This window comes from Scyliorhinus canicula, chromosome 12, assembly GCF_902713615.1.
Source record: "Scyliorhinus canicula chromosome 12, sScyCan1.1, whole genome shotgun sequence".
Classification (NCBI taxonomy): Eukaryota; Metazoa; Chordata; class Chondrichthyes; order Carcharhiniformes; family Scyliorhinidae; genus Scyliorhinus; species Scyliorhinus canicula.
Window position 1 is genome coordinate 54,323,880 of NC_052157.1, and position 26,577 is coordinate 54,350,456.

Consider the following 26,577-nt stretch of genomic DNA (forward strand, 5'->3'; position numbering starts at 1 on the left):
ACAGTGGATAGACAATGGCAAACATTCAAGGAACGCATGGAGGAACTACTGCAACTATTCATTTCTGTCTGGCACAAAAACAAAGGGGGTAAGAAGGCCAATCCATGGCTTACAAAGGAAATTAGAAATAGTATCCGATCCAAGAAATACAAGGATACAAGGAAGAAGCATACTTATTGGCCAAGAAATTGGCATACGTCTGAGGATTGAGAGCATTTTAGAATTCAGCAAAGAAGGACAAAGGGATTGATTAAGAAGGGGTAAGTACAATACGAAAGGAAGCTTGCAGGGAACATAAAGACCGACACTAAGAGTTTCTAGAGATATGTGAAGAGAAAGGTGATTGGTAAAGAGAGACAGAAACAGGGGAATGCATAATAAGGGACAAAGAAATGGCTGAGCAATTGAATACATACTTTGGTTCTGTCTTCACAAAAGAGGACACAAATCAGATACCAGAAATGTTGGAGAATGAAAGGTTTAGTGAGAGGGAAGAACTGAGGGAGATCAACACTAGTAGAGAAATGGTGCTGGGAAAACTGATGGGATTGAAGGCGGGTAAATTCCCAGGGCCTGAGAATCTGCATCCCAGAGTGCTTAAGGAGGTGGCTCTGGAAATAGTGGATGCATTGGTGTCAGCTTCCGGGATTCTATACACTCTAGAACTGTTTCTGAAGATTGGAGGGCAGCTCACGTCACTCCGATATTCAAAAAGGGAGGTAGAGAGAAAGCAGGGAATTATAGACCAGTAAGCCTAACATCGGTAGTGGGGGAAAATGCTTGAATCCATTATCAAGGGCTTTATAGCGGAACATTTGGAAAGCAGTGGCAGGATCAGTCAGAGTCAGCATGGATTTATGAAGGGAAAATCATGCTTGACAAATCTGTTGGAATTCTTTGAAGAGGTAACCAGTACAGTCGACAAGGGGGAGCCAGTCGATGTGGTATATTTGGACTTTCAGAAGGTGTTTGACAAAGTCCCGCATAAGAGATTATTGTGAAAATTAAAGTGCATGGGATTGGGCAAAATGTATTGAGATGGATGGAAAACGTGTTGGCAGAGAGGAAACAAAGTGTAGGGATTAATGGGTCATTTTCAAATTGGCAGGCAGTAACCAGTGGGGTACCACTGGGGTCGGTGCTGGGACCCCAGCTATTCACAATATATATTAATGATTTGGATGAGGGAACAAAATGTAACATCTCAAAGTTTGCAGATGATACCAAATTAGGTGGGAGGGTGAATTGTGATGAGAATGCAGAGATCCTACAGCAAGATCTGGACAGGTTGGGCGAGTGGGCAAATCAATGGCAGATGCAGTATAATTTGGATAAGTGTGAGGTTATTCACTTTGGAAGCAAAAACAGGAAGGCAGATTACTACCTGAATGGTTGTAAATTGGGGGAGGGGAGTGTGCAGTGGGACCTGGGTGTCCTTGTGCACCATTCGCTGAAGGTAAGCATGCAGGTGCAGCAGGCGGTAAAGAAGGCAAATGGTATGTTGGCCTTCATTGCGAGAGGTTTCAAGTGTAGAAGCAGGGATGTGTTGCTGCAATTATACAGGGTCTTAGTGAGGCCACACTTGGAGTATTGTGTGCGGTTTTGGTCTACTTCTCTGAGAAAGGATGTTCTTGCACTCGAGGAAGTGCAGCAAAGGTTTTCCTAAATGATCCCAGGTATGGCGGGACTGTCATGGAACATAAAACATCCAGTGCAGAAGGAGGCCATTCGGCCCATCGAGTCTGCACCGACCCACTTAAGCCCTCACTTCCATCCTATCCCCGGAACCCAATAACCTCTCCTAACATTTTTGGTCACTGAGGGCAATTTATCATGGCCAATCCACCTAACCTGCACATCTTTGGACTGTGGGAGCAAACTGGAGCACCCAGAGGAAACCTACGCAGACACTGGGAGAACGTGCAGGCTCCACACGGTGACCCAGTGGGGAATCAAACCTGGGACCCTGGCACTATGAAGCCACAGTGCTATCCACTTGTGCTACCATGCTGCCCATAGGGTCAGTACTGAGGAGGTACTGCACTGTCGGAGGGTCAGTACTGAGGAAGTGCTGCACTGTCGGAGGGTCAGTACTGAGGGAGCACTGCACTGTCAGAGGGTCAGTACTGAGGGAGCGCTGCACTGGCAGAGGGTCAGTACCAAGAGAGAGATGCACTGTTGAAGGGTCAGTACTGAGGAGGTGCTGCACTGTCGGAGGGTCAGTACTGAGGAGATGTTGCACTGTCTGAAGGTCAGTACTGAGGGAGTGCCGCACTGTCAGAGGGTCAGTACTGAGAGGGTGCTGCACTGTCAGAGGGTCAGTACTAAGGAGGTGCTGTACTGTCGGAGGGTCGGAACTGAGGAGGTGCTGCATTGTCAGCATGGGTAGCTGTGTCTGCGTGGGTTTCCTCCGGGTGCTCCGGTTTCCTCCCACAGTCCAAAGACATGAAGGTTAGTTGGATGGCCATGATAAATTGCCCTTAGTGTCCAAAAGGGAAGGAGGGGTTATTGGGTTACGGAAATAGGGTGGAATTGAGGGCTTAAGTGGGTTGGTGCAGACTCGATGGGCCGAATCGCCTCCTTCTGCATAGTATATTCTATGACAGTGCAGCACTTCCTCAGTACTGACCCTCTGACAGTGCAGCAGTCCCTCACTGCTGACCCTCCAACAGTGCAGCGCTCCCTCAGTACTGACCCTCTGACAGTGCAGCACTCCCTCAGTACTGACCCTCTGACAGTGCAGCTCTCCGTCAGTACTGACCCTCCAACAGTGCAGCACTCCCTCAGTACTGACCCTCCAACAGTACAGCGCTCCCTCAGTACTGACCCTCTGATAGTGCAGCACTCCCTCAGTACTGACCCTCTAACAGTGAAGCTCCCTCAGTACTGACCCTCTGAGAGTGCAGCTCTCCCTCAGCACTGACCCTCTGACAGTGCAGCTCTCTCAGTACTGACCCTCTGACAGTGCAGCTCTCCCTCAGCACTGACCCTCTGACAGTGCAGCATTCCCTCAGTACTGACCCTCTAACAGTGCAGCTCTCCCTCAGTACTGACCCTCTAACAGTGCAGCACTCCCTCAGTACTGACCTTCTAACAGTGTAGCACTCCCTCAGTACTGACCCTCTAACAGTGCAGCTCTCCCTCAGTACTGACCCTCTGACAGTGCAGCACTCCCTCAGTACTGATCCTCTGACAGTGCAGCTCCCTCAGTACTGACCCTCTGACAGTGCAGCGTTCCCTCAGTACTGACCCTCTGACAGTGCAGCACTCCCTCAGTACTGATCCTCTGACAGTGCAGCACTCCCTCAGTATTCACCCTGACAGTGCAGCACTCCCTCAGTACTGACCCTCTGACAGTGCCACACTCCCTCAGTACTGACCCTCTGACAGTGCAGCACTCCCTCAGTACTGACCCTCTGACAGTACAGCACTCCCTCAGTACTGACCCTCTGACAGAGCGGTGCTTCCTCGCCATTCTGCCTTTGAGCAGGGCCATTTCTCGATCGAGCGGGCTCACATAACAAAAACTGGGTTGGGACAGGAAATGGGATAGCAGTGAGGTAGGTATGGGCCCAGGCCACTCCCACCCTGAAGAACTGCTCCTGATACCTCGCTCCCTGTGCTCCTTGCATTATGGGAACAGACACATGCCGCGTCTTTCTGAGTATTTTTACCCTTGTTATGACATCCCAGGACTCCATGTTTAACCTGGCACTTCTCTTCACTCGTACAGGCCATCTCCTCGCAATACAGACCAACCAGGGAACAGGTACATTTCTCCTTGCAGTCTTTCTGAATCACCACTTCACCAGGCTGTGAAAGAGATAAACAGATTAGTGTCAGGATCAGAAGGCAGTAAGCTGAGCCGGGAATCCACAGGGAGAGAGCCGGGTATCCACAGGGAGGGAGCCGGGTATCCACAGGGAGAGAGCCGAGTATCCACAGGGAGGGAGCCGGGCATCCACAGGGAGAGAGCCGGGTATCCACAGGGAGAGAGCCGGGTATCCACAGGGAGGGAGCCGAGTATCCACAGGGAGAGAGCCGGGTATCCACAGGGAGAGAGCCGGGTATCCACAGGGAGGGAGCCGAGTATCCACAGGGAGAGAGCCGAGTATCCACAGGGAGAGAGCCGGGTATCCACAGGGAGAGAGCCGGGTATCCACAGGGAGAGAGCCGGGTATCCACAGGGAGAGAGCCGGGTATCCACAGGGAGCCGGGTATCCACAGAGAGCCGAGTATCCACAGGGAGGGAGCCGAGTATCCACAGGGAGGGAGCCGGACATCCACAGGGAGAGGGCTGGGTATCCACAGGGAGCCGGGTATCCACAGGGAGGGAGCCGGGTATCCACAGGGAGCCGGGTATCCACAGGGAGGGAGCCGGGTATCCACAGGGAGGGTGCCGGGTGTCCACAGGGAGGGGGCCGGGTATCCACAGGGAGAGAGACGGGAATCCACAGGGAGGGAGGCGGGTATCCACAGGGAGAGAGCCGGGTATCCACAGGGAGGGAGGCGGGAATCCACAGAGAGCCGGGTATCCACAGGGATCCGGGTATCCACAGGGAGAGAGCCGGGTATCCACAGGGAGGGAGCCGGGTATCCACAGGGAGGGAGGTCGGGTATCCACAGGGAGAGAGCCGGGTATCCACAGGGAGGGAGCCGGGTATCCACAGGGAGAGAGCCGGGTATCCACAGGGAGAGAGTCGGGTATCCACAGGGAGAGAGCCGGGTATCCACAGGGAGAGAGCCGGGTATCCACAGGGAGAGGGAGCCGGGAATCCACAAGGAGCCGGGTATCCACAGGGAGAGAGCCGGGAATCCACAGGGAGAGAGCCGGGTATCCACAGGGAGGGAGCCGGGTATCCACAGGGGGGGGGGCTGGGTATCCACAGGGAGCCGGGTATACACAGGGAGGGGGGAAGGGTATCCACAGGGAGAGAGCCAAGTATCCACAGGGAGGGGGGAAGGGTATCCACAGGGAGAGAGCCGGGTATCCACAGGGAGGGAGCCGGGTATCCACAGGGAGGGAGCCGGGTATCCACAGGGAGGGATACGGGTATCCACAGGGAGGGATACGGGTATCCACAGGGAGAGAGCCGGGTATCCACAGGGAGGGAGCCGGGTATCCACAGGGAGGGAGCCGGGTATCCACAGGGAGGGATACGGGTATCCACAGGGAGGGAGCCGGGTATCCACAGGGAGAGAGCCGGGTATCCACAGGGAGGGAGCCGGGTATCCACAGGGAGAGAGCCGGGTATCCACAGGGAGAGAGCCGGGTATCCACAGGGAGAGAGCCGAGTACCCACAGGGAGGGGGGAAGGGTATCCACAGGGAGGGAGCCGGGTATCCACAGGGAGAGAGCCGGGTATCCACAGGGAGAGAGGTCGGGTATCCACAGGGAGGGAGCCGGGTATCCACAGGGAGCCGGGTATCCACAGGGAGGGAGCCGGGAATCCACAGGGAGGGAGCCGGGTATCCACAGGGAGGGATACGGGTATCCACAGGGAGAGAGCCGGGTATCCACAGGGAGGGAGACGGGCATCCACAGGGAGGGAGCCGGGTATCCACAGGGAGGGAGCCGGGTATCCACAGGGAGAGAGCCGGGTATCCACAGGGAGCCGGGTATCCACAGGGAGGGAGCCGGGAATCCACAGGGAGGGAGCCGGGTATCCACAGGGAGAGAGACGGGAATTCATAGGGAGGGAGCCGGGTATCCACAGGGAGAGAGCCGGGTATCCACAGGGAGAGAGCCGGGAATCCACAGGGAGGGAGCCGGGAATCCACAGGGAGAGAGCCGGGTATCCACAGGGAGAGCCGGGTATCCACAGGGAGGGAGCCGGATATCCACAGGGAGAGAGACGGGAATCCACAGGGAGAGAGACGGGAATTCATAGGGAGGGAGCCGGGTATCCACAGGGAGAGAGACGGGAATCCATAGGGAGGGAGCTGGGTATCCACAGGGTGGGAGCCGGGAATCCACAGGGAGAGAGCCGGGTATCCACAGGGTGGGAGCCGGGTATCCACAGGGAGAGAGCCGGGTATCCACAGGGAGAGGGAGCCGGGTATCCACAGGGAGAGAGCCGAGTATCCACAGGGAGAGAGACGGGAATCCACAGGGTGGGAGGCGGGAATCCACAGGGAGCCGGGTATCCACAGGGATCCGGGTATCCACAGGGAGCCGGGTATCCACAGGGAGCCGGGTATCCACAGGGAGGGAGCCGGGAATCCACAGGGAGAGAGCCGGGTATCCACAGGGAGGGAGCCGGGTATCCACAGGGAGGGAGCCGGGAATCCACAAGGAGCCGGGTATCCACAGGGAGAGAGCCGGGAATCCACAGGGAGAGAGCCGGGTATCCACAGGGAGGGAGCCGGGAATCCACAGGGAGAGAGCCGGGTATCCACAGGGAGGGAGCCGGGAATCCACAGGGAGAGAGCCGGGTATCCACAGGGAGAGAGCCGGGTATCCACAGGGAGAGAGCCGGGAATCCACAGGGAGAGAGCCGGGTATCCACAGGGAGGGAGCCGGGTATCCACAGGGAGGGAGCCGGGAATCCACAAGGAGCCGGGTATCCACAGGGAGAGAGCCGGGAATCCACAGGGAGAGAGCCGGGTATCCACAGGGAGGGAGCCGGGAATCCACAGGGAGAGAGCCGGGTATCCACAGGGAGGGAGCCGGCTATCCACAGGGAGGGAGCCGGGTATCCACAGGGAGGGAGCTGTGTATCCACAGGGAGAGAGCTGGGTATCCACAGGGAGAGAGCCGGGTATCCACAGGGAGAGAGCCGGGAATCCACAGGGAGAGAGCCGGGTATCCACAGGGAGGGAGCCGGGTATCCACAGGGAGGGAGCCGGGAATCCACAAGGAGCCGGGTATCCACAGGGAGAGAGCCGGGAATCCACAGGGAGAGAGCCGGGTATCCACAGGGAGGGAGCCGGGTATCCACAGGGAGGGAGCCGGGTATCCACAGGGAGAGAGCCGGGTATCCAGAGGGAGAGGGGCCGGGTATCCACAGGGAGAGAGCCGGGTATCCACAGGGAGGGAGCTGGGTATCCACAGGGAGAGAGCCGGGTATCCACAGGGAGAGAGCCGGGTATCCACAGGGAGGGAGCCGGGTATCCACAGGGAGGGAGCCGGGTATCCACAGGGAGGGAGCCGGGTATCCACATGAGCAGGGTATCCACAGGGAGGGAGCCGGGTATCCACATGAGCAGGGTATCCACAGGGAGGGAGCCGGGTATCCACAGGGAGGGAGCCGGGTATCCACATGAGCAGGGTATCCACAGGGAGGGAGCCGGGTATCCACAGGGAGGGAGCCGGGTATCCACAGGGAGAGAGCCGAGTATCCAAAGGGAGGGAGCCGGGTATCCACAGGGAGGGAGCCGGGTATCCACAGGGAGGGAGCCGGGCATCCACAGGGAGGGAGCCGGGTATCCACAGGGAGGGAGCCGGGTATCCACAGGGAGAGAGCCGGGTATCCACAGGGAGGGAGCCAGGTATCCACAGGGAGGGAGCCGGGTATCCACAGGGAGGGAGCCGGGTATCCACAGGGAGGGAGCCGGGTATCCACAGGGAGGGAGCCGGGTATCCACAGGGAGAGAGCTGGGTATCCACAGGGAGGGAGCCGGGTATCCACAGGGAGAGAGCCGGGTATCTACAGGGAGAGAGCCGGGTATCTATAGGGAGAGAGCCGGGAATCCACAGGGAGAGGGAGCCGGGAATCCACAGGGAGGGAGCCGGGTATCCACAGGGAGGGAGCCGGGTATCCACAGGGAGAGAGCCGGGTATCTACAGGGAGAGAGCCGGGTATCCACAGGGAGCCGGGAATCCACAGGGAGGGAGCTGGGTATCCACAGGGAGAGAGCCGGGTATCCACAGGGAGAGGGAGATGGGTATCTACAGGGAGCCGGGTATCCACAGGGAGGGAGCTGGGTATCCACAGGGAGAGAGCCGGGTATCCACAGGGAGGGGGCCGGGTAACCACAGGGAGCCGGGTATCCACAGGGAGCCGGGTATCCACAGGGAGAGAGCCGGGTATCCACAGGGAGAGAGCCGGATATCCACAGGGAGGGAGCCGGGAATCCACAGGGAGAGTGGGCCGGGTATCCACAGGGAGCCGGGAATCCACAGGGAGAGGGAGCCGGGTATCCACAGGGAGAGAGCCGGGTATCCACAGGGAGAGGGCCGGGTATCCACAGGGAGGGAGCCGGGTATCCACAGGGAGGGAGCCGGGTATCCACAGGGAGGGAGCCGGGTATCCACAGGGAGGGAGCCGGGTATCCACAGGGAGGGAGCCGGGTATCCACAGGGAGAGAGCCGGGTATCCACAGGGAGCCGGGTATCCACAGGGAGGGAGCCGGGTATCCACAGGGAGAGAGCCGGGTATCCACAGGGAGCCGGGAATCCACAGGGAGAGGGAGCCGGGTATCCACAGGGAGAGAGCCGGGTATCCACAGGGAGAGGGCCGGGTATCCACAGGGAGAGGGAGCCGGGTATCCACAGGGAGGGAGCCGGGTATCCACAGGGAGAGAGCCGGATATCCATAGGGAGAGAGCCGGATATCCATAGGGAGAGGGGGCCGGTTATCCACAGGGACAGAGCCAGATGTCCACAGGGAGGGAGCCGGGTATCCACAGGGAGGGGAGCCGGGTATCCACAGGGAGAGAGCCGGGTATCCACAGGGAGAGGGCCGAGTATCCACAGGGAGAGAGCCGGGAATCCACAGGGAGGGGGCGGGGTGTCCACAGGGAGAGAGCCGGGAATCCACAGGGAGGGGGCGGGGTATCCACAGGGAGAGAGACGGGAATCCACAGGGAGGGGGCGGGGTATCCACAGGGAGAGAGCCGGGAATCCACAGGGAGAGGGAGCCGGGTATCCACAGGGAGAGAGACGGGAATCCACAGGGAGGGGGCGGGGTATCCACAGGGAGAGAGCCGGGTATCCACAGGGAGAGAGACGGGAATCCACAGGGAGGGTTCCGGGTATCCACAGGGAGAGAGACGGGAATCCACAGGGAGGGTTCCGGGTATCCACAGGGAGAGAGACGGGAATCCATAGGGAGGGAGCCGGGTATCCACAGGGAGAGAGACGGGAATCCATAGGGAGGGAGCTGGGTATCCACAGGGAGAGGGAGCCGGGTATCCACAGGGAGAGGGAGCCGGGTATCCACAGGGAGAGGGAGCCGGGTATCCACAGGGAGAGAGCCGGGAATCCACAGGGAGGGAGCCGGGTATCGACAGGGAGAGAGCCGGATATCCACAGGGAGAGATCCGGGTATCCACAGGGAGAGGGAGCCGGGTATCCACAGGGAGAGAGCCGGGTATCCACAGGGAGAGGGAGCTGGGTATCCACAGGGAGTGGGAGCCGGGTATCCACAGGGAGAGGGAGCCGGGTATCCACAGGGAAAGAGCCGGGTATCCACAGGGAGAGGGAGCCGGGTATCCACAGGGAGAGAGCCGGGTATCCACAGGGAGTGGGAGCCGGGTATCCACAGGGAGGGAGCCGGGAATCCACAGGGAGAGAGCCGGGTATCCACAGGGAGAGGGAGCCGGGTATCCACAGGGAGAGGGAGCCGGGTATCCACAGGGAGGGGGGCCGGGTATCCACAGGGAGGGGGGCCGGGTATCCACAGGGAGGGAGCCGGGAATCCACAGGGAGGGAGCCGGGTATCCACAGAGAGAGAGCCGGGAATCCACAGGGAGAGAGCCGGGAATCCACAGGGAGAGAGGCGGGAATCCACAAGTAGCCGGGTATCCACGGGGAGGGAGCCGGATATCCACAGGGAGCAGGGTATTCACAGGGAGAGAGCCGGGTATCCACAGGGAGGGGGTCGGGTATCCACAGTGAGCAGGGTATTCACAGGGAGAAGGCCGGGTATCCACAGGGAGGGGGTCGGGTATCCACAGGGAGGGAGCCGGGTATCCACTGGGAACGTGTCCGGGTATCCACAGGGAGGGAGCCGGGTATCCACTGGGAACATGTCCGGGTGTCCACAGGGAGAGGGCCGGGTATCCACAGGGAGAGAGGCGGGAATCCACAAGGAGCCGGGTATCCACAGGGAGGGGGCCGGATATCCACAGGGAGCAGGGTATTCACAGGGAGAGAGCCGGGTATCCACAGGGAGGGGGCCGGATATCCACAGGGAGCAGGGTATTCACAGGTAGAGGGCCGGGTATCCACAGGGAGGGGGGCGGGTATTCACAGGGAGGGAGCCGAGTTTCCACTGGGGACGTGTCCGGGTATCCACAGGGAGGGAGCCAGGTATCCGCTGGGAACGTGTCCGGGTATCCACAGGGAGGGAGCCGGGTATCCACTGGGAACATGTCCGGGTATCCACAGGGAGAGGGCCGGGTATCCACAGGGAGGGAGCCGGGTGTCCTCTGGGAACGTGTCTGGGTCCGGACATAGAATCTTTGTGGAATGCCAGAATATATGATGTGAGGTTCACATCCAGCAGCCAGAGCCAGTCATTGTACAGCGAGCTTCCGCAGACAGCAATGTGATAATGACTCAAATTGGTTTCTGCGATGTAGTTTGAGGGAGAAATATTGATCCCAGGCTACCGGTAAAGGTGGGGTGGTTGCGTATCTCTACCCACTCCTAAGAGGGCAGATGGGGGCCATGGGTTAATGGCCATTCCTGTTAGAGGCAATTTCCAATGGTGCAGCACTCCCTCAGTACTGACCCTCTGACAGTGCAGCACTCCCTCAGTATGGACCCTCTGACAGTGCAGCACTCCCTCAGTACTGACCCTCTGACAGTGCAGCATTCCCTCAGTACTGACCCTCTGACAGTGCAGCACTCCCTCAGTACTGACCCTCCGACAGTGCAGCACTCCCTCAGTACTGACCCTCTGACAGTGCAGCACTCCCTCAGTACTGACCTTCTGACAGTGCAGCACTCCCTCAGTACTGACCCTCTGACAGTGCAGCATTCCCTCAGTACTGACCCTCTGACAGTGCAGCACTCCCTCAGTACTGACCCTCCGACAGTGCAGCGCTCCCTCAGTACTGACCCTCTGACAGTGCAGCACTCCCTCAGTACTGACCCTCTGACAGTGCAGCACTCCCTCAGTACTGACCCTCCGACAGTGCAGCGCTCCCTCAGTACTGACCCTCTGACAGTGCAGCACTCCCTCAGTACTGACCCTCTGACAGTGCAGCAGTCCCTCAGTACTGACCCTCTGACAGTGCAGCATTCCCTCAGTACTGACCCTCTGACAGTGCAGCACTCCCTCAGTACTGACCCTCTGACAGTGCAGCACTCCCTCAGTGCTGACCCTCTGACAGTGTAGCAGTCCCTCAGTACTGACCCTCTGACAGTGCAGCATTCCCTCAGTACTGACCCTCTGACAGTGCAGCACTCCCTCAGTACTGACCCTCTGATAGTGCAGCACTCCCTCAGTACTGACCCTCTGACAGTGCAGCATTCCCTCAGTATGGACCCTCTGACAGTGCAGCACTCCCTCAGTACTGACCCTCTGACAGTGCAGCGCTCCCTCGGTAATGACCCTCTGACAGTGCAGCTCTCCCTCGATACTGACCCTCCGACAGTGCAGCACTCCCTCAGTACTGACCCTCTGACAGTGCAGCACTCCCTCAGTACTGACCTTCTGACAGTGCAGCACTCCCTCAGTACTGACCCTCTGACAGTGCAGCATTCCCTCAGTACTGACCCTCTGACAGTGCAGCACTCCCTCAGTACTGACCCTCCGACAGTGCAGCGCTCCCTCAGTACTGACCCTCTGACAGTGCAGCACTCCCTCAGTACTGACCCTCTGACAGTGCAGCAGTCCCTCAGTACTGACCCTCTGACAGTGCAGCACTCCCTCAGTGCTGACCCTCTGACAGTGCAGCAGTCCCTCAGTACTGACCCTCTGACAGTGCAGCGCTCCCTCAGTACTGACCCTCTGACAGTGCAGCACTCCCTCAGTACTGACCCTCTGACAGTGCAGCAGTCCCTCAGTACTGACCCTCTGACAGTGCAGCACTCCCTCAGTGCTGACCCTCTGACAGTGCAGCAGTCCCTCAGTACTGACCCTCTGACAGTGCAGCATTCCCTCAGTACTGACCCTCTGACAGTGCAGCACTCCCTCAGTACTGACCCTCTGACAGTGCAGCACTCCCTCAGTGCTGACCCTCTGACAGTGTAGCAGTCCCTCAGTACTGACCCTCTGACAGTGCAGCATTCCCTCAGTACTGACCCTCTGACAGTGCAGCACTCCCTCAGTACTGACCCTCTGACAGTGCAGCGCTCCCTCGGTAATGACCCTCTGACAGTGCAGCTCTCCCTCAGTACTGACCCTCTGACAGTGCAGCACTCCCTCAGTACTGACCCTCTGACAGTGCAGCTCTCCCTCAGTACTGACCCTCTGACAGTGCAGCACTCCTTCAGTACTGACCCTCTGACAGTGCAGCACTCCCTCAGTACTGACCCTCTGACAGTGCAGCAGTCCCTCAGTACTGACCCTCTGACAGTGCAGCACTCCCTCAGTGCTGACCCTCTGACAGTGCAGCAGTCCCTCAGTACTGACCCTCTGACAGTGCAGCGCTCCCTCAGTACTGACCCTCTGACAGTGCAGCACTCCCTCAGTACTGACCCTCTGACAGTGCAGCAGTCCCTCAGTACTGACCCTCTGACAGTGCAGCACTCCCTCAGTGCTGACCCTCTGACAGTGCAGCAGTCCCTCAGTACTGACCCTCTGACAGTGCAGCACTCCCTCAGTGCTGACCCTCTGACAGTGTAGCAGTCCCTCAGTACTGACCCTCTGACAGTGCAGCATTCCCTCAGTACTGACCCTCTGACAGTGCAGCACTCCCTCAGTACTGACCCTCTGACAGTGCAGCGCTCCCTCGGTAATGACCCTCTGACAGTGCAGCTCTCCCTCAGTACTGACCCTCTGACAGTGCAGCACTCCCTCAGTGCTGACCCTCTGACAGTGCAGCTCTCCCTCAGTACTGACCCTCTGACAGTGCAGCACTCCTTCAGTACTGACCCTCTGACAGTGCAGCACTCCCTCAGTACTGACCCTCTGCCAGTGCAGCACTCCCTCAGTACTGACCCTCTGACAGTGCAGCACTCCCTCAGTATTGACCCTCTGACAGTGCAGCACTCCCTCAGTACTGACCCTCTGACAGTGCAGCACTCCCTCAGTACTGACCCTCTGACAGTGCAGCACTCCCTCAGTTCTGACCCTCTGACAGTGCAGCGCTCCCTCATTGCTGACTGGCCTGTTCTGCCGGTAGAAGCACACCGGCAATAATTGTACCTGGTAATATCGACCGTTCCCGAAACAGCCGCACTTGACCATGGAGACGCATCGCTCCCCGTCTGCGAAAAACCCATCATCGCATTGGCATCCTTCGGAGCACGTCTGCGGGCACTTGGACACGTCCGAAATCCCAGCGCAGGTAGTGGCGCAGGTATCGGCGCAGAGCTCGTAGTGGCTGTTCGCTGGGCACTTCATCGCTGTGAATGCAGAAGGCAATATAAACAGGAGGAGTGAGAATATGCTGATGGGAGAGCCATCGTAATGTATATCCAGGGTTCCATTTCACCCAGGTTGCTGGAAACGCTCTCCCAGAACCTTCCCTGACAAATCCCAGTGCCCACTGTCATCGTCATCAGACATCTTCTGCACAACAAGATCCCGCAAACAACTCCAGTGTGACTGTCCAATTCACCTGGGTTTATACTGTGAAATATTATATATGTATGAGATGTCATGGCCTGTGATGAATGTGGACACTTTTATACCAATTGTATTATATATATCTGTTGCAGTAATGTTATAGTTATTGCCAGGTTGCCATTTTGCCACTGCCAGGGTCTCCAGGTGCCAGGTTAACACTGCCAGTGTGCCACAGTGGCATTCACAAGGTGCCCGGATAAGGATGTCCATGTGCTAGGTTGGCACTGCCAGGGTGTCTGGGTGCTGGGTTGGCACTGCCAGGGTTCTAGAGCCTGAGGTGGCCATGCCCATGAAAGGAAATATTAATAGGGGGTATGAAGGGTGGGTCCTGAAAGGGGGAGGACCGATGCCCATAAAAATGGATGAGTGTGGGGCCGGGTCACCCTCATTCCTGTGTGGTGGGGTGGGCCTTATGCAAACTAATGTTGAAGGTTGGGGCTGCTGCCCGTGGCTGCAGGTGTTTGCAATCTAATTTCCTGGTGGCTGTGGTGTACCCTCAACCTCACTTTGAGATGGGGGCACCCTTTAAAAAGGGCGCCGCAATCTCTGAGGAACCTGCCTGGCTGGTGACTTTAGTTCCATGTTGCCGAAAAATAATCTAAATGCAGGATTTACCGGTGAGAAACTCACCAAGCTCCAAATAAGTAACTAGGTGTGGGTGACTACCGGTCTGGAGTACGCCAAAAAAAGCCAGCGCCAAGCCGCCCCACCAAACCCACCGAAAATTACACTTCGTCATTGTTTGGGTGGATCTCGCCCACTGTGTAAAGATTTAGGTGAGCAAGTCAAGGGATCTCAGTGGGATAAAGATGATGTAATTAATGGGAGGAGCCAGGTCTGTAGCAGGCAGTTTTAGCCTGGAGTCTACTGGGAACTTTTAAGCTGAGCAGTTTTTGCCAAAAGCTGTCAGGTTACACAGCAGTCTGACACAGACAGAAAGATCTTCCGGTTGTTTCCTGAACAGATCTCTCTCTTCAAGCAGTCTTTCTAAGGAAGTTCTATTCAAGTGCACAGCAAGTAACCTGTGTTTGCTAACTTTATTTCTAAGTGTTTTTTGACCTGTGATGGGCTTTGCTTAATTGGAAATAGAGAAGGAAAGTGTTTCCTATTATTTAAAAAATGTCTAACTGTTAATTGAAAAGCTATTTTCTGGCTGGTTTAGCACACTGGGCTAAATAGCTGGCTTTTAAAGCAGACCAAGACAGGCCAGCAGCACGGTTCATTTCCCGTATCAGCCTCCCTGAACAGGCACCGGAATGTGGCTACTGGGGGCTTTTCACAGGAACTTCATTTGAAGCCTACTTGTGACAATAAGCGATTTTCATTAATTTAATTCATCATTTTGTTAATGTGTTAATGTGTTTAAGCCTGTGTTGAAATAAAGTTTGTTTTCTCATAGAATCCCGACAGTGCAGAAGGAGACCATTTGCCCCATTGAGCCTCCACCGTCCCTCTGAAAGAACACCCTACTCCACTCCCAGTAACTCCACCTAACCTGCACATCTTTGGATGCCAAGGGACAATGTAGCGTGGCCAATCCACCTAACTGCATTGGTATTGAAAATCCCCAAGGGCAAATTAGACAAGTACAGAGATATGAGAAAGTGTAGCTAAAATACCCCCCTCCCCCCCCCCCCCCCCGCCAGGCAGCTGAAGGCACGGCCGCCAATGGTGGAGCGATGGGATTGAGGGGATGCTCAAGATGCCGGATTGGAGGAGCGCAGAGATCTCGGAGAGTTGTAGGGGCTCGAGGAGGTCACAGAGAAAGGGAGGAGTGTAGGGGTTAGAGGATGTTATAGAGTTAGGGAGGGTCATCGGGGCTGGAGGATGTTATAGAGATAGGAAGGGTTGTAGGGGCTGGGGAAGGATTCCAGAAATAGGGAGAAGGATGCTGGGTGGGGGAGGGGCAGGGAACAGGTGAGAGGGGAGATGGTGGTTGGGGGTTCCGAGGGTACAAGGTTTGAGGAAGGGGTTAAGGGGTCGTCCATCACGGGCAGCATGGTAACATAGTGGTTAGCACAATTGCTTGACAGCTCCAGGGTACCAGGTTTGATTCCCGGCTTGGATCACTGTCTGTGCAGAGTCTGCACTTTCTCCCCGTGTGTGCGTGGGTTTCCTCCGGGTGCTCCGGTTTCCTCCCACAGTCCAAAGATGTGCAGGTTAGGTGGATTGGCCATGCTAAATTGCCCTTAGTATCCAAAATTGCCCTTAGTGTTGGGTGGGGTCACTGGGTTATGGGGTTATAGGGATAGGGTGGAGGTGTGTGCTTGGGTAGGGTGCTCTTTCCAAGAGCCGGTGCAGACTCGATGGGCCGAATGGCCTCCTTCTGCACTGTAACTTCTATGATTCAATGAAAACCTCCCAAGGTGCCACAAAAGATCATAAATCAGAGTCACAAAGGGACGGGCAACAAAATATCTGGTCAAGGGAGAATTAAGGACCGTCTTCATGGAGGAGAGAGGGAGTGCGGGATAGAGAGAGAAACATAGAGAGAGACAGACAAAGAAAGAGAGACAAAGAGAGAGAGAAAGTGAGAAAGAGAGAGAGAGACAGTCACAATGAGAGTCAGTGAGAGAGACAGAGAGACAGACAGAAAGAGAGAAAGAGATCGACAGAGAAAGGTAGAGCGGGAGAGTGATAAAGAGACAAAGAGGGAAAGAGAGCCAGAACAAGAGAAAGAGAGAGACAGAGTGAGAATGCGAGTCAGAGAGAAACAGAGAGAAAGAAAGACAAAAAAGGAGAGCGAGAGAGAGATATACAGCCAGAGAGGGGAACGAGAGAGAGAGATAGAGAGAGAGATAGAGAGACACTTAGAGAAAGAGCGACAGATAGAGAGAGAGAGACAGAGAAAGACAGGGAGCAACAGGTGGAGAGAGAGAGGGAATCAGAGAGAGAGAGATAGAAAGGGAGGGAGAGACAGAGAGAGAGAGAGAGAGAGAGAGACAGAGCAGAAGAGACAGACAGGGAGGGACAGAGCGAGAGAGAGTAACAGAGAGAGACAGAGAGCATGAGAGACAGATAGAGACAGAGAGAGAGAGCCAGAGAGAGAAAGAGCGACTGAGGGAGAGAGAGAAATACGGAGAGAGAGCCAAAGAGAAGCGAAAGAGAGAGAGAAAGACAGACAGAAAAGGAGAGAGAGAAACTGAGAGAGAGCCAAAGAGAGAGAAAAATAAAGACAAAGAAAGAAACAGAGTAATAGAGAGGAGTCAGAGTAAGAGCGAGAGACTGAGAGAAAGAGAGAGAGACTGAGAGTAAGAGTGAGAGAGATGTGGAGATTTCATGGTTGTGTTGCAATTCACTGACTAACCACTAGGAGTCTCACTAGTATATAAGTGAATGTTAGAGTCACATGACCGCAGACTGACTGGAGAGCTGGGAGTGAGAGGTTGCTACTGTTTGATAATAGCGTTATTCATCTGTTGTTTTGTATATAGTTGACCCACAGTTATTATTAATAAATTGTTTATAGCTTTAGCTACAAGTGTTCTTGTAATATAAATCAGGCCATCCAACAAGAACATTACGAGAGAGCTAGAGAGGCAGATCGAGAGAGACAGAAAGCGAGACCGAGAGAGACAGTTGGAGAAAGCGAGAGAGAGGCAGAGAGACAGAGAAAAAGAAAGAGAAAGCGAGAGAGAGAAAAAGGCAGATAGAGAAAAAAAGAGAAAGACAGAGAGGGAGTGAGACAGAGAGATGGAGAGGGAGAGGGAGCGAACCGGATAATCATATTGGCTCATTTTAAATACGCACGGCTGGTTTGTAGCTGCGTTCTCCCGGCTCCCGGAGTTACCGGTTGCTCCGGTAAGGCCCCACTCGGGCACCGATTATTACTGGTCTCCACAAGAGGAGCCCGCCATGATGGGCATCCCGGGGGCGGGGGGCTCAGAGGCCTTTGGAACCTCCCGGATGGTTGGGGTCAAGGCAGTGCAGTGCCTACCTGGCACTGCGTTGCGGGATGTCCTCACTTTGTGGGGAGGTGGGTGGTGGTGATGTCCATGTCTGTGGAAGGTTGCATTGTTCTTGGGTGGGTGGCTGTGGGGAACCCTAAAGCTCACTTTGAGATTGGGGCATCCTTTCAAAATGGCGGCCTGATCCCTGAGGAGCTGGTCTGGCCGGCGGCTTTAGTGTGGGCTTGACTGGTGAGAAAGTCTGCAATGTCCCAAAGAATTACCCAAAAATCCAGCTCTGGATCATGCTCAAAAAGCCAATGGAAAACAGCCCACCAAACCCACCCAAAATCACACTTGTTTTGGGTGTATCGCGCCCCAAGAGTGAGAGAGAGAGAGTGACAGAGAGAGGCAGAGAGAGAGAGAATTTGGGAGAGACAGACACACAGAGAGGGACAGTGAGAGAGGGAGACAGAGGTAGAGATGGACAGAGAGAGACAGGCATGATTTAACTAACTGGGGGAAAAGTCCCATAGCGATTGTGTTTAGCCGTGTGTTTCCGGGTGCTCGCAGCACCGTGAGACACAACGCTATCAAATGGCACTGGGGTTAGATTAGGGGCCTCAGCAGGGAACACATAGCCCCATTTTCTGCACTGTGGTGATCGGCTTGCCGCAACTCCTCAGTGAAGCGAGCAATCGGGACCCATTTTTAAATGGCGTCCGATCTCTGGAGGCTCTGGCAAAACCCCCGACCACCCACAAAGCCCCAACTCACTCTTTTTAAAAAAATTTAGAGTACCCAATTATTTTTTCCAATGAAGGGGCAACTTAGCATGGCCAATCCACCTACCCTGCACATCTTTGGGTTGTGGGGTGAAACCCACGCAGACAGGGGGAGAATGTGTAAACTCCACACGGACAGTGACCCAGGGCCGGGATTTGAACCCGGGTCCTCAGCGCCGTAGGCAGCAATGCTAACCACTGTGCCACCATGCTGCCCTACCCCAACTCACTCTGAGGGGTCCCTGGGCCTTTGCACCCTCCCCAACACCTGTGCAATCGCCACTGTGGGGAAAAATACCAGCTTGGCCAGCATTGCCAGACTGGCACCCAGGTTGTACTGCCAGGGTGGCACCTCGCAGTGCCAACCTGGCACTGGCATCTGCACTGCCAAGGTGCCATTTTTTGCATGCGCGTGAGGTGCACTGCATGGGTGCCGGGAGGGGCGCGGGGCGGGGTCAGGGGTCGTTTCGGGATGCAATCTCTGTCTCACCCTCTGTGTCTCTGCCTCTCAGGCAACTGGAGCTCCTCAGTGTACAAAACGGGGCTCTGCGTGGCCTCGGTCACGCGTTCCCCGCTGAGGCCCCTTATTCAACATGAGTCGCATTGTATAGCCATGTATTTCTCAGCACTGCGAGCAACTGGAAACATGCCGCTAAACACGCTTGCTCGGGGACTTTGTCGCTAATTAGTTCATTCGCGCCCAGAGAGTGGCGCAGAAAGACAGAAAGATTAGAACGAGGCAGAGAGAGAGAGAGAAGAGTGAGGTAGAGAGAGAAAGTGGAACAGAAAAAGTGAGACAGAGGGACAGAGAGAGAGGCAGACAGAGAGAGAGGGAGACAGAAAAAGTGAGACAGTGATAGTGAGACAGAGAGAGAAATAGGGAGAGACAGACGCAGAGAGAGGGACAGAGTGAGAGCAACAGAGCGAAAGACAGAGTGTGACAGAGAAAAGAGAGCAAGACACAGAGAGAGGCAGAGGGAGAGAAAGAGATAGTGGTGGAGAGTTTTGAGGGGTGGGGGAGTTCTAGAGCATACAGCGCTGGGAGGTTAAGGACCGGGCCGCCAATGTCAGCCAGACTACTAGAAAAGGGAAGGAGAGAGATTCAGATGCCAACAGAGCGGAGTAAGAATATTATATCTCCAACTCACGGCAGAACGAGTCGCTCCTCCACGGGTGCAGATTGACTTTCCCAGCCTGGCAAGCCTCCACGTAGGCCTGGATGCTGTCACAGACGATCTTAGGGTCTCCATTTGATTGACATGCGTCATAGAGGCAGTCGAGGAAGAATTGCTTGGGGTCGATAAGGCTGTGGCAGGCTTCTAGAGGGCTGCCGGCCATGGTCAGAAAGCCGCAGTAATTCTTCTTTTCCAGGATGGCCCGCCTCTTGGGCTCGCAGACAGGGCAGTTTTTGCCACAGCCACTGTTGCACTTTGCCCCCTCGACGGGGACGCGCCAGCTCTTGCCGAACTCCGTCACGTCCTTGGTCAGCTGACCATCGTGGAGCGTGAATTCCTTCTCCCCTTTGCCGTTGAAATTCCCGCACAGGCCCCGCACCTTCTCAAAGTAGTTCCCCGGGACGGTGACCGTCACATAGTAGGTCAGGTCATAGCTGACCATCAGGCCGAAGTCCGTCTCTATCACCGCCTTGTGGCCATGTTGGTAGCTCCGGATTCTGCCATTGTCCAAAGACAGGGGCAGATTGGTCAGAATTCCATTCACCTTTAAAGAGACAACACAGCGGTGAGTGCTACCCGACAGACCTCACAAACAACTCAAACCTCACCCAGCCTGAGCATTGACCCAGTGAGAGGGATCACCTCCATCTCTGGGGTCATCCAGCATCGGGAATCAAAGCCTGACCTCCAGTGGTCTTTGCCCATCCTGTTCTTCGGGTTTGCTTTCACTGAACGCTGGTCCTTTGTTCTCTTATTAACGCATTGCTATCTTACCTCTTTGGCACTACCAGCACCTCCTTTGGTCCTTCAAGCTGCCATTAATACTTGGTTTGACTTGTGGTCTGCGACTCCTTTGCTCCGACCTATCCCTGACCTTCTACTCTACATCATCCCCTCTTCAACAGCATATATCCCATTATATTTATCCCGCTACAGTTCTGATGAAGTGTCATATGGACGTTAACCCTATTTTCTCTCTCCACAGATGTTGCCCAACTTGTTGCATTTTTCTAGCATTTCCTGTTTATAATTCACCTTGATCAAATCTTCTCTCGACTGACTCTTCCCAGAGGAGGACAATCCCAACATCTCCAATCTATTCCCGGGTACCAGTCTTGTGAATGTTTCCTACACCCCTCTCCCTTTCTCACACACTCTCTCTCTCTCTCTCTAAAGGCCTTAGGTCCTTCCTGAAGTGTGAAGGCCAGAAGTAGACACAATACTCTAGTTGCTGCCCAAACAATGTTTTATATAAAGTTCACCACAATCACCTTGGTCTTGTACTCTACACCCCATTGAATAAAGCTGGTCAAGGGTGACACAGTGCCGCAGTAGTTAGCACTGCTGCCTCACGGTGCGGAGGACCTGGGTTAGATCCTGGCCCCGAGTCACTGTCTGTGTGGGGTTTGCACATTCTCCCCGTGTCTGCGTGGGCCTCGCCCCCACAACCCAAGGATGAGTGAGAGGGAGAGGAAGTGTGTGTGAGAGAGTGTGTGAGACATAGTATGTTTGAGACAGAGAGTGTGAGTGTGTGCGGGTATGTGTGCGTGAGAATGAGTGTGTGAGAGAGAGAATGAGTATGTGTGAGAGAGTGTGTGTGTGAGAGAGAGAGAATGACTGTGAGAGTGTGTCAGTTAGTGAATTTGAGTGTGTGAGTGCATATGTTGTAAAGGTCCTTCCTGTTTATTCCCTTATTCACCTTTCTTTAATTCTTGCTGTTTCATTTTTGGTCCATGGATGATTAATAGACCTGTGACTTTAAGGCAAGAAGTCTGTGACTTTAATTCAAGCAGGAAGATACCGGAAGACTGTACTCATTCAAACAGAATCTGCAGATGGGCAGCATCACTGAAGAGGGATGGGGCTGGGACTCAGTTTGATTGATTGGCCAATGAATTGGCCCAAGAGTCTCTACTCTGCCCGGTAACAGGATCTGATCCGTGATTTGAGATTTGGTTTCAACTTTGATTCTGGCAGCAAGAAAAAGACAGGACTCTATTAACTCTACGGAGAGATCCAACTAATTCTATCCAGAAAGATCCAGCCAACTCTCTCCAGAAATTCATAGAATTTACAGTGCAGCAGGAGGCCATTCGGCCCATCAAGTCTGCACCTGCCCTTGGAAAGAGCACCCTACCCAAGGTCAACACCTCCACTCTATCCCCATAATCCAGTAACCCCACCCAACACTAAGGGCAATTTTGGACAGTAAGGACAATTTAGCATGGCCAATCCACCTAACCTGCACATCTTTGGACTGTGGGAGGAAACCGGAGCACCCGGAGGAAACCCACGCACACACGGGAAGAACGTGCAGCCTCTGCACAGACAGTGACCCAAGCCGGGAATCAAACCTGGGACCCTGGAGCTGTGAAGCAATTGTGCTAACCTCTATGCTACCGTGCCGCCCACGGCAGATCCAGCTAACTCTCTCCAGAAGGATCTAGCTAACTCTCTCCACAGGGCTACTGTGAGGGCTGTCTCTCTCTCTCTCTCTCTCCGAAAGCTGTTTGATGATAAACAGGGTGTCTCTCCAGCAAACAATGTGAGTAATAGAACATAGAACATAGAACATAGAACAGTACAGCACAGAACAGGCCCTTCGGCCCTCGATGTTGTGCCGAGCAATGATCACCCTACTTAAACCCACGAAACCCGTATACCCGTAACCCAACAATCCCCCCATTAACCTTACACTACGGGCAATTTAGCATGGCCAATCCACCTAACCCGCACATCTTTGGACTGTGGGAGGAAACCGGAGCACCCGGAGGAAACCCACGCACACTCGGGGAGGACGTGCAGACTCCACACAGACAGTGACCCAGCCGGGAATCGAACCTGGGACCCTGGAGCTGTGAAGCATTGATGCTAACCACCATGCTACCGTGAGGCCCCTAATATATAATATATATTTTTATATTATATTTTTTAATATATTTTTAAACTACAGAGATACTGAATGAATGGATATATAAAAAAGATCATTACAGTCTGCAAACCAAAAACTTTAATCTGCCAGCTTGCTGTTAAGAAAAGTGTGTTAAAACCATCATCTGCAACAAAGACTCTTCCTTCCCTCCACTTATTATTTTTAGCCTTTTCCACCCCTCTGTGTTTGTCTGCCTTGTGTGTGGGGGTAGAGAGTGGGGACAAGTTAAAGTGGGCAGTAGGTATTAGCTTGTCTTTAACCAGTAGTATTTACTCCATATTTCATTACAGTTCTTGTTATAAATAAACAGTAATTGTTTTCAAACCTTGTGACTGTAATTATTGGGAAGCCAAGGCCAACGTTGGTACTTTTCAAAGGATTATTGGTTAATTCACTTGTGTTGTGTCTCCGTGTCAAGTGGAGTTGGAATTGACCAAGTTCCAGCCCAGGGGGTGAATGGGTTTTCTCCTGTTCCTGTGTAGCAGGCTCGAGGGGTTGATTGGGCCTCCTCCTGTTCATGTGTAACAGGCTCGGGGGGCTGAATGGGCCTCCTCCTGTTCATGTGTATCAGGCTTGGGGGGTTGAATGGGCCTCCTCCTGTTCCTGTGTAACAGGCTCGGGGGGCTGAATGGGCCTCCTCCTGTTCCTGTGCAACAGGCTCGGGGGGCTGAATGGGCCTCCTCCTGTTCCGGTGTAACAGGCTCGGGGGGCTGAATGGGCTTCCTCATGTTCTTGTGTAACAGGCTCGGGGGGCTGAATGGGCTTCCTCATGTTCCTGTGTAACAGGCTCGGTGGGCTGAATGGGCCTCCTCCTGTTCTTGTGTAACAGGCTCGGGGGGCTGAATGGGCTTCCTCATGTTCCTGTGTAACAGGCTCGGTGGGCTGAATGGGCCTCCTCCTGTTCCTGTGTAACAGGCTCGGGGGGCTGAATGGGCTTCCTCCTGTTCCTGTGTAACAGGCTCGGGAGGCTGAATGGGCCTCCTCCTGTTCCTGTGTATCAGGCTCCGGGGGCTGAATGGGCTTCCTCCTGTTCTTGTGTAACAGGCTCGGGGGGCTGAATGGGCCTCCTGATGGAGGGTTTGAGGTTGCCAGTGGTGGAGCATTCTTACCTTGACCTTCCAGCGTACTTTCTGTTCCAGGATTAAGCTGTAGCCGTGAACCTTCACCTCCACCAGCCTGGTAACTGCCACCTTTCCACTCCCGAAACTCTCATTCTCCACATTGACAGTGAATTTGGGCAGGTTCTCCTCCTTCTCGTACACAGTGACCAAGGTGTAGGTGCAAGTTCCCTGGAAGTCGTACTTGCGCCCATCGAAGGTGCGATAGTGGGGGTCTCCTGAGGCAGTGCAGGTACCCACACCCACCGCATGGCAGCCCCGCTCCCCGTTCACCACCTTGCACACTTCGTGGGCACCGCACTTGACCTCCCGGCATCTCACGACCCCGCCATCCTCACACGAGCAGCGCTGGCCACACTTGCCGTTGGGGTAGAATGTCTGGCCAGAGGTGTAGTAAGCTCCCTGGTACAGACAGCCGCACTGGGCCAGAGGAACGCATTGCTCCCCACTCAGCACGAAGCCTTCATCACACTGACACCCTTCAGCACACGAGGCACTGCACCCCTCTGGTTCCGATAGAGTGGCGCACGTGACTGGGCATCCGATGCCACACACTTCATAATGGCTGTTTGCTGGGCATAACATGGCTATAAAACACAGAGAGAGATAGAGGCTTCAGTGCATTCAGTAACTTGTTAACCCCTGACTCATTAACCCCCCCAACACGTTAACCCTGACTCGTTAATCCCCTCAACACGTTAACCCTGACTCGTTAACCCCTGACTTGTTAACCCCTGACTCGTTAACTCCCAATACATTAACCCTGATTTATTAACCCCTGACTCATTCTCATCCCACCATGTTAACACTGACTTGTTAACCCACTAATACATTAACATCTGACTTGTTAACCCCTGACTTGTTAATCCACTAATACATTAACATCTGACTTGTTAACCCCTGAATCGTTAGTCCTCTTAAAACGTTAACCCTGACTCATTAATACTAACTCGTTAACCGCAACATGTTAACCCCTGACTCATTAACCTCCAATACATTAACCCTGACTCATTAACCCCGACTCGCTAACCCCTGACTCGTTAACCCTCTTAACAAGTTAATCCTGACTTGTTAACGTTCTAACATACTAACACTGACTTGTTAACCGCCCCAATACGTTAACACTTGACTCATTAACCCCTGACTCGTTAACTTTCCAATATGCTAACCATAACAGATTATCCCTGACCCGTTAATGCCTGACTCATTAATACATGACTTGTTAACCTACCCAACAAGTGAACCCCCAAACATGTTAATCTCTACTCTTTAATCCTGGCTCGTTAACACCTGAGTCGTTAACCCCAATTCATAAACCCCCATTTGTTAATCCTCCACTCGTTAACCCCTGACGTGTTAATCCTGACTCATTAACCCCCGATACATTAATCCCCGATTCTTTAACCCTCTTAACAGGTTAACCCTGACTCATTAACCTCCCAGCATGTTCACTCTGACTTGTTAACCCTTTTAACAAGTTAACTCTGACCCACTAACCTCCCAGCATTTTGGCTCTGCCAGATTATCCCTGACCCATTAACGCCTGACTTGTTAACACATGACTTGTTAACCCACCCAACACGTCAACCCCCAAACACGTCAACCCCCAAACATGTCAAGCCCCAAACACGTCAACCCCCAAACGCGTCAACCCCCAAACACATCAACCCCCAAACATGTCAAGCCCCAAACACGTCAACCCCCAAACGCGTCAACCCCCAAACACGTCAACCCCCAAACACGTCAACCCCCAAACACGTCAACCCCCAAACGCATCAAGCACCAAACATGTCAAGCCCCAAACACGTCAAGCACCAAACATGTCAAGCCCCAAACACGTCAACCCCCAAACATGTCAAGCCCCAAACACGTCAACCCCCAAACGCATCAAGCACCAAACATGTCAAGCCCCAAACACGTCAAGCACCAAACACGTCAACCCCCAAACACGTCAACCCCCAAACATGTCAAGCCCCAAACACGTCAACCCCCAAACGCGTCAACCCCCAAACACGTCAACCCCCAAACACGTCAACCCCCAAACACGTCAACCCCCAAACGTGTCAACCCCCAAACACGTCAACCCCCAAACACGTCAACCCCCAAACACGTCAACCCCCAAACGCATCAAGCACCAAACATGTCAAGCCCCAAACACGTCAAGCACCAAACATGTCAAGCCCCAAACACATCAAGCACCAAACATGTCAAGCCCCAAACACATTAACCCCCAAACACGTTAACACCCAAGCACGTTAACCCCCAAATCGTTAACCCCCAAACACGTTAACCCCCAAACACATTGGGCGCGATTCTCCGCACTCCCGACGGTGCGGAGAATAGCGTGGCTCGTAAAATTTTACGGCCACGCTGTTCCGACGCCCTCCCGCTATTCTCCCCCCCCCCCCCCCCCCCACACCCGACTCCCGATACGAATCGCTGCCGCCGTTTTTTTACGGCCGGCAGCGATTCTCAGCTGTTCGATGGGCCGAGTTCCCAGCCCTTTACGGCTGTTTTTACGAACGGCAAACACATCTGGTCTGGCCGTTCGTAAAAACGGCCGTAAACTCTCGATCTTTAAAACCATGGCACCGATTGGCACGGCAGTACCACGGCCGTGCCAAGGGTGCCATGGGCCCGCGATCGGTGGGCACCGATCGCAGGCAGCGGGCCCGATGCCCGCGCACTCTTTGTCCCTCTGCCGCCCCGCTGTATCACTTCGCGGGGCGGCTGAGGGGCATCCCGGCCCGCGCATGCGCGGGTTTCGCGCAAATGCGCGATGACATCATCCACGTATGCGCGGGTTGGAGTCTTCCAATCCGCGCATGCGCGGCTGACGTCATATGACGCGTCAGCCGGCGCTAACTCTGGCAAGCGAGCTTAACGAAATTCGTTAAGCCCGCTATGCCGGAGTTTACGGCGTCGGCATGCTAGCCCCGACCGGGGACCAGAATCGGTTCCCGGTCGGGAAGGGGGGGGCTGGCGTCAAACCCGC

The 26,577-nt window shown here is 54.7% G+C and overlaps 1 protein-coding gene across 1 annotated transcript in view; it reads right to left on the reverse strand.

The window, feature by feature from the left end:
• The window catches only part of LOC119974248 (IgGFc-binding protein-like), a 92,657-nt gene that overhangs the window by 32,102 nt on the left and 33,978 nt on the right, over nucleotides 1-26,577 (reverse strand). The window contains exons 8-11 of the mRNA XM_038813016.1: nucleotides 23,574-24,169; nucleotides 19,506-20,076; nucleotides 13,263-13,462; nucleotides 3,675-3,813 (exon numbers count right to left, since the gene is read on the reverse strand). Of these exons, the coding sequence (XP_038668944.1) occupies nucleotides 3,675-3,813; nucleotides 13,263-13,462; nucleotides 19,506-20,076; nucleotides 23,574-24,169 (1,506 nt within the window). The remainder of the gene's footprint in view (nucleotides 1-3,674; nucleotides 3,814-13,262; nucleotides 13,463-19,505; nucleotides 20,077-23,573; nucleotides 24,170-26,577) is intronic.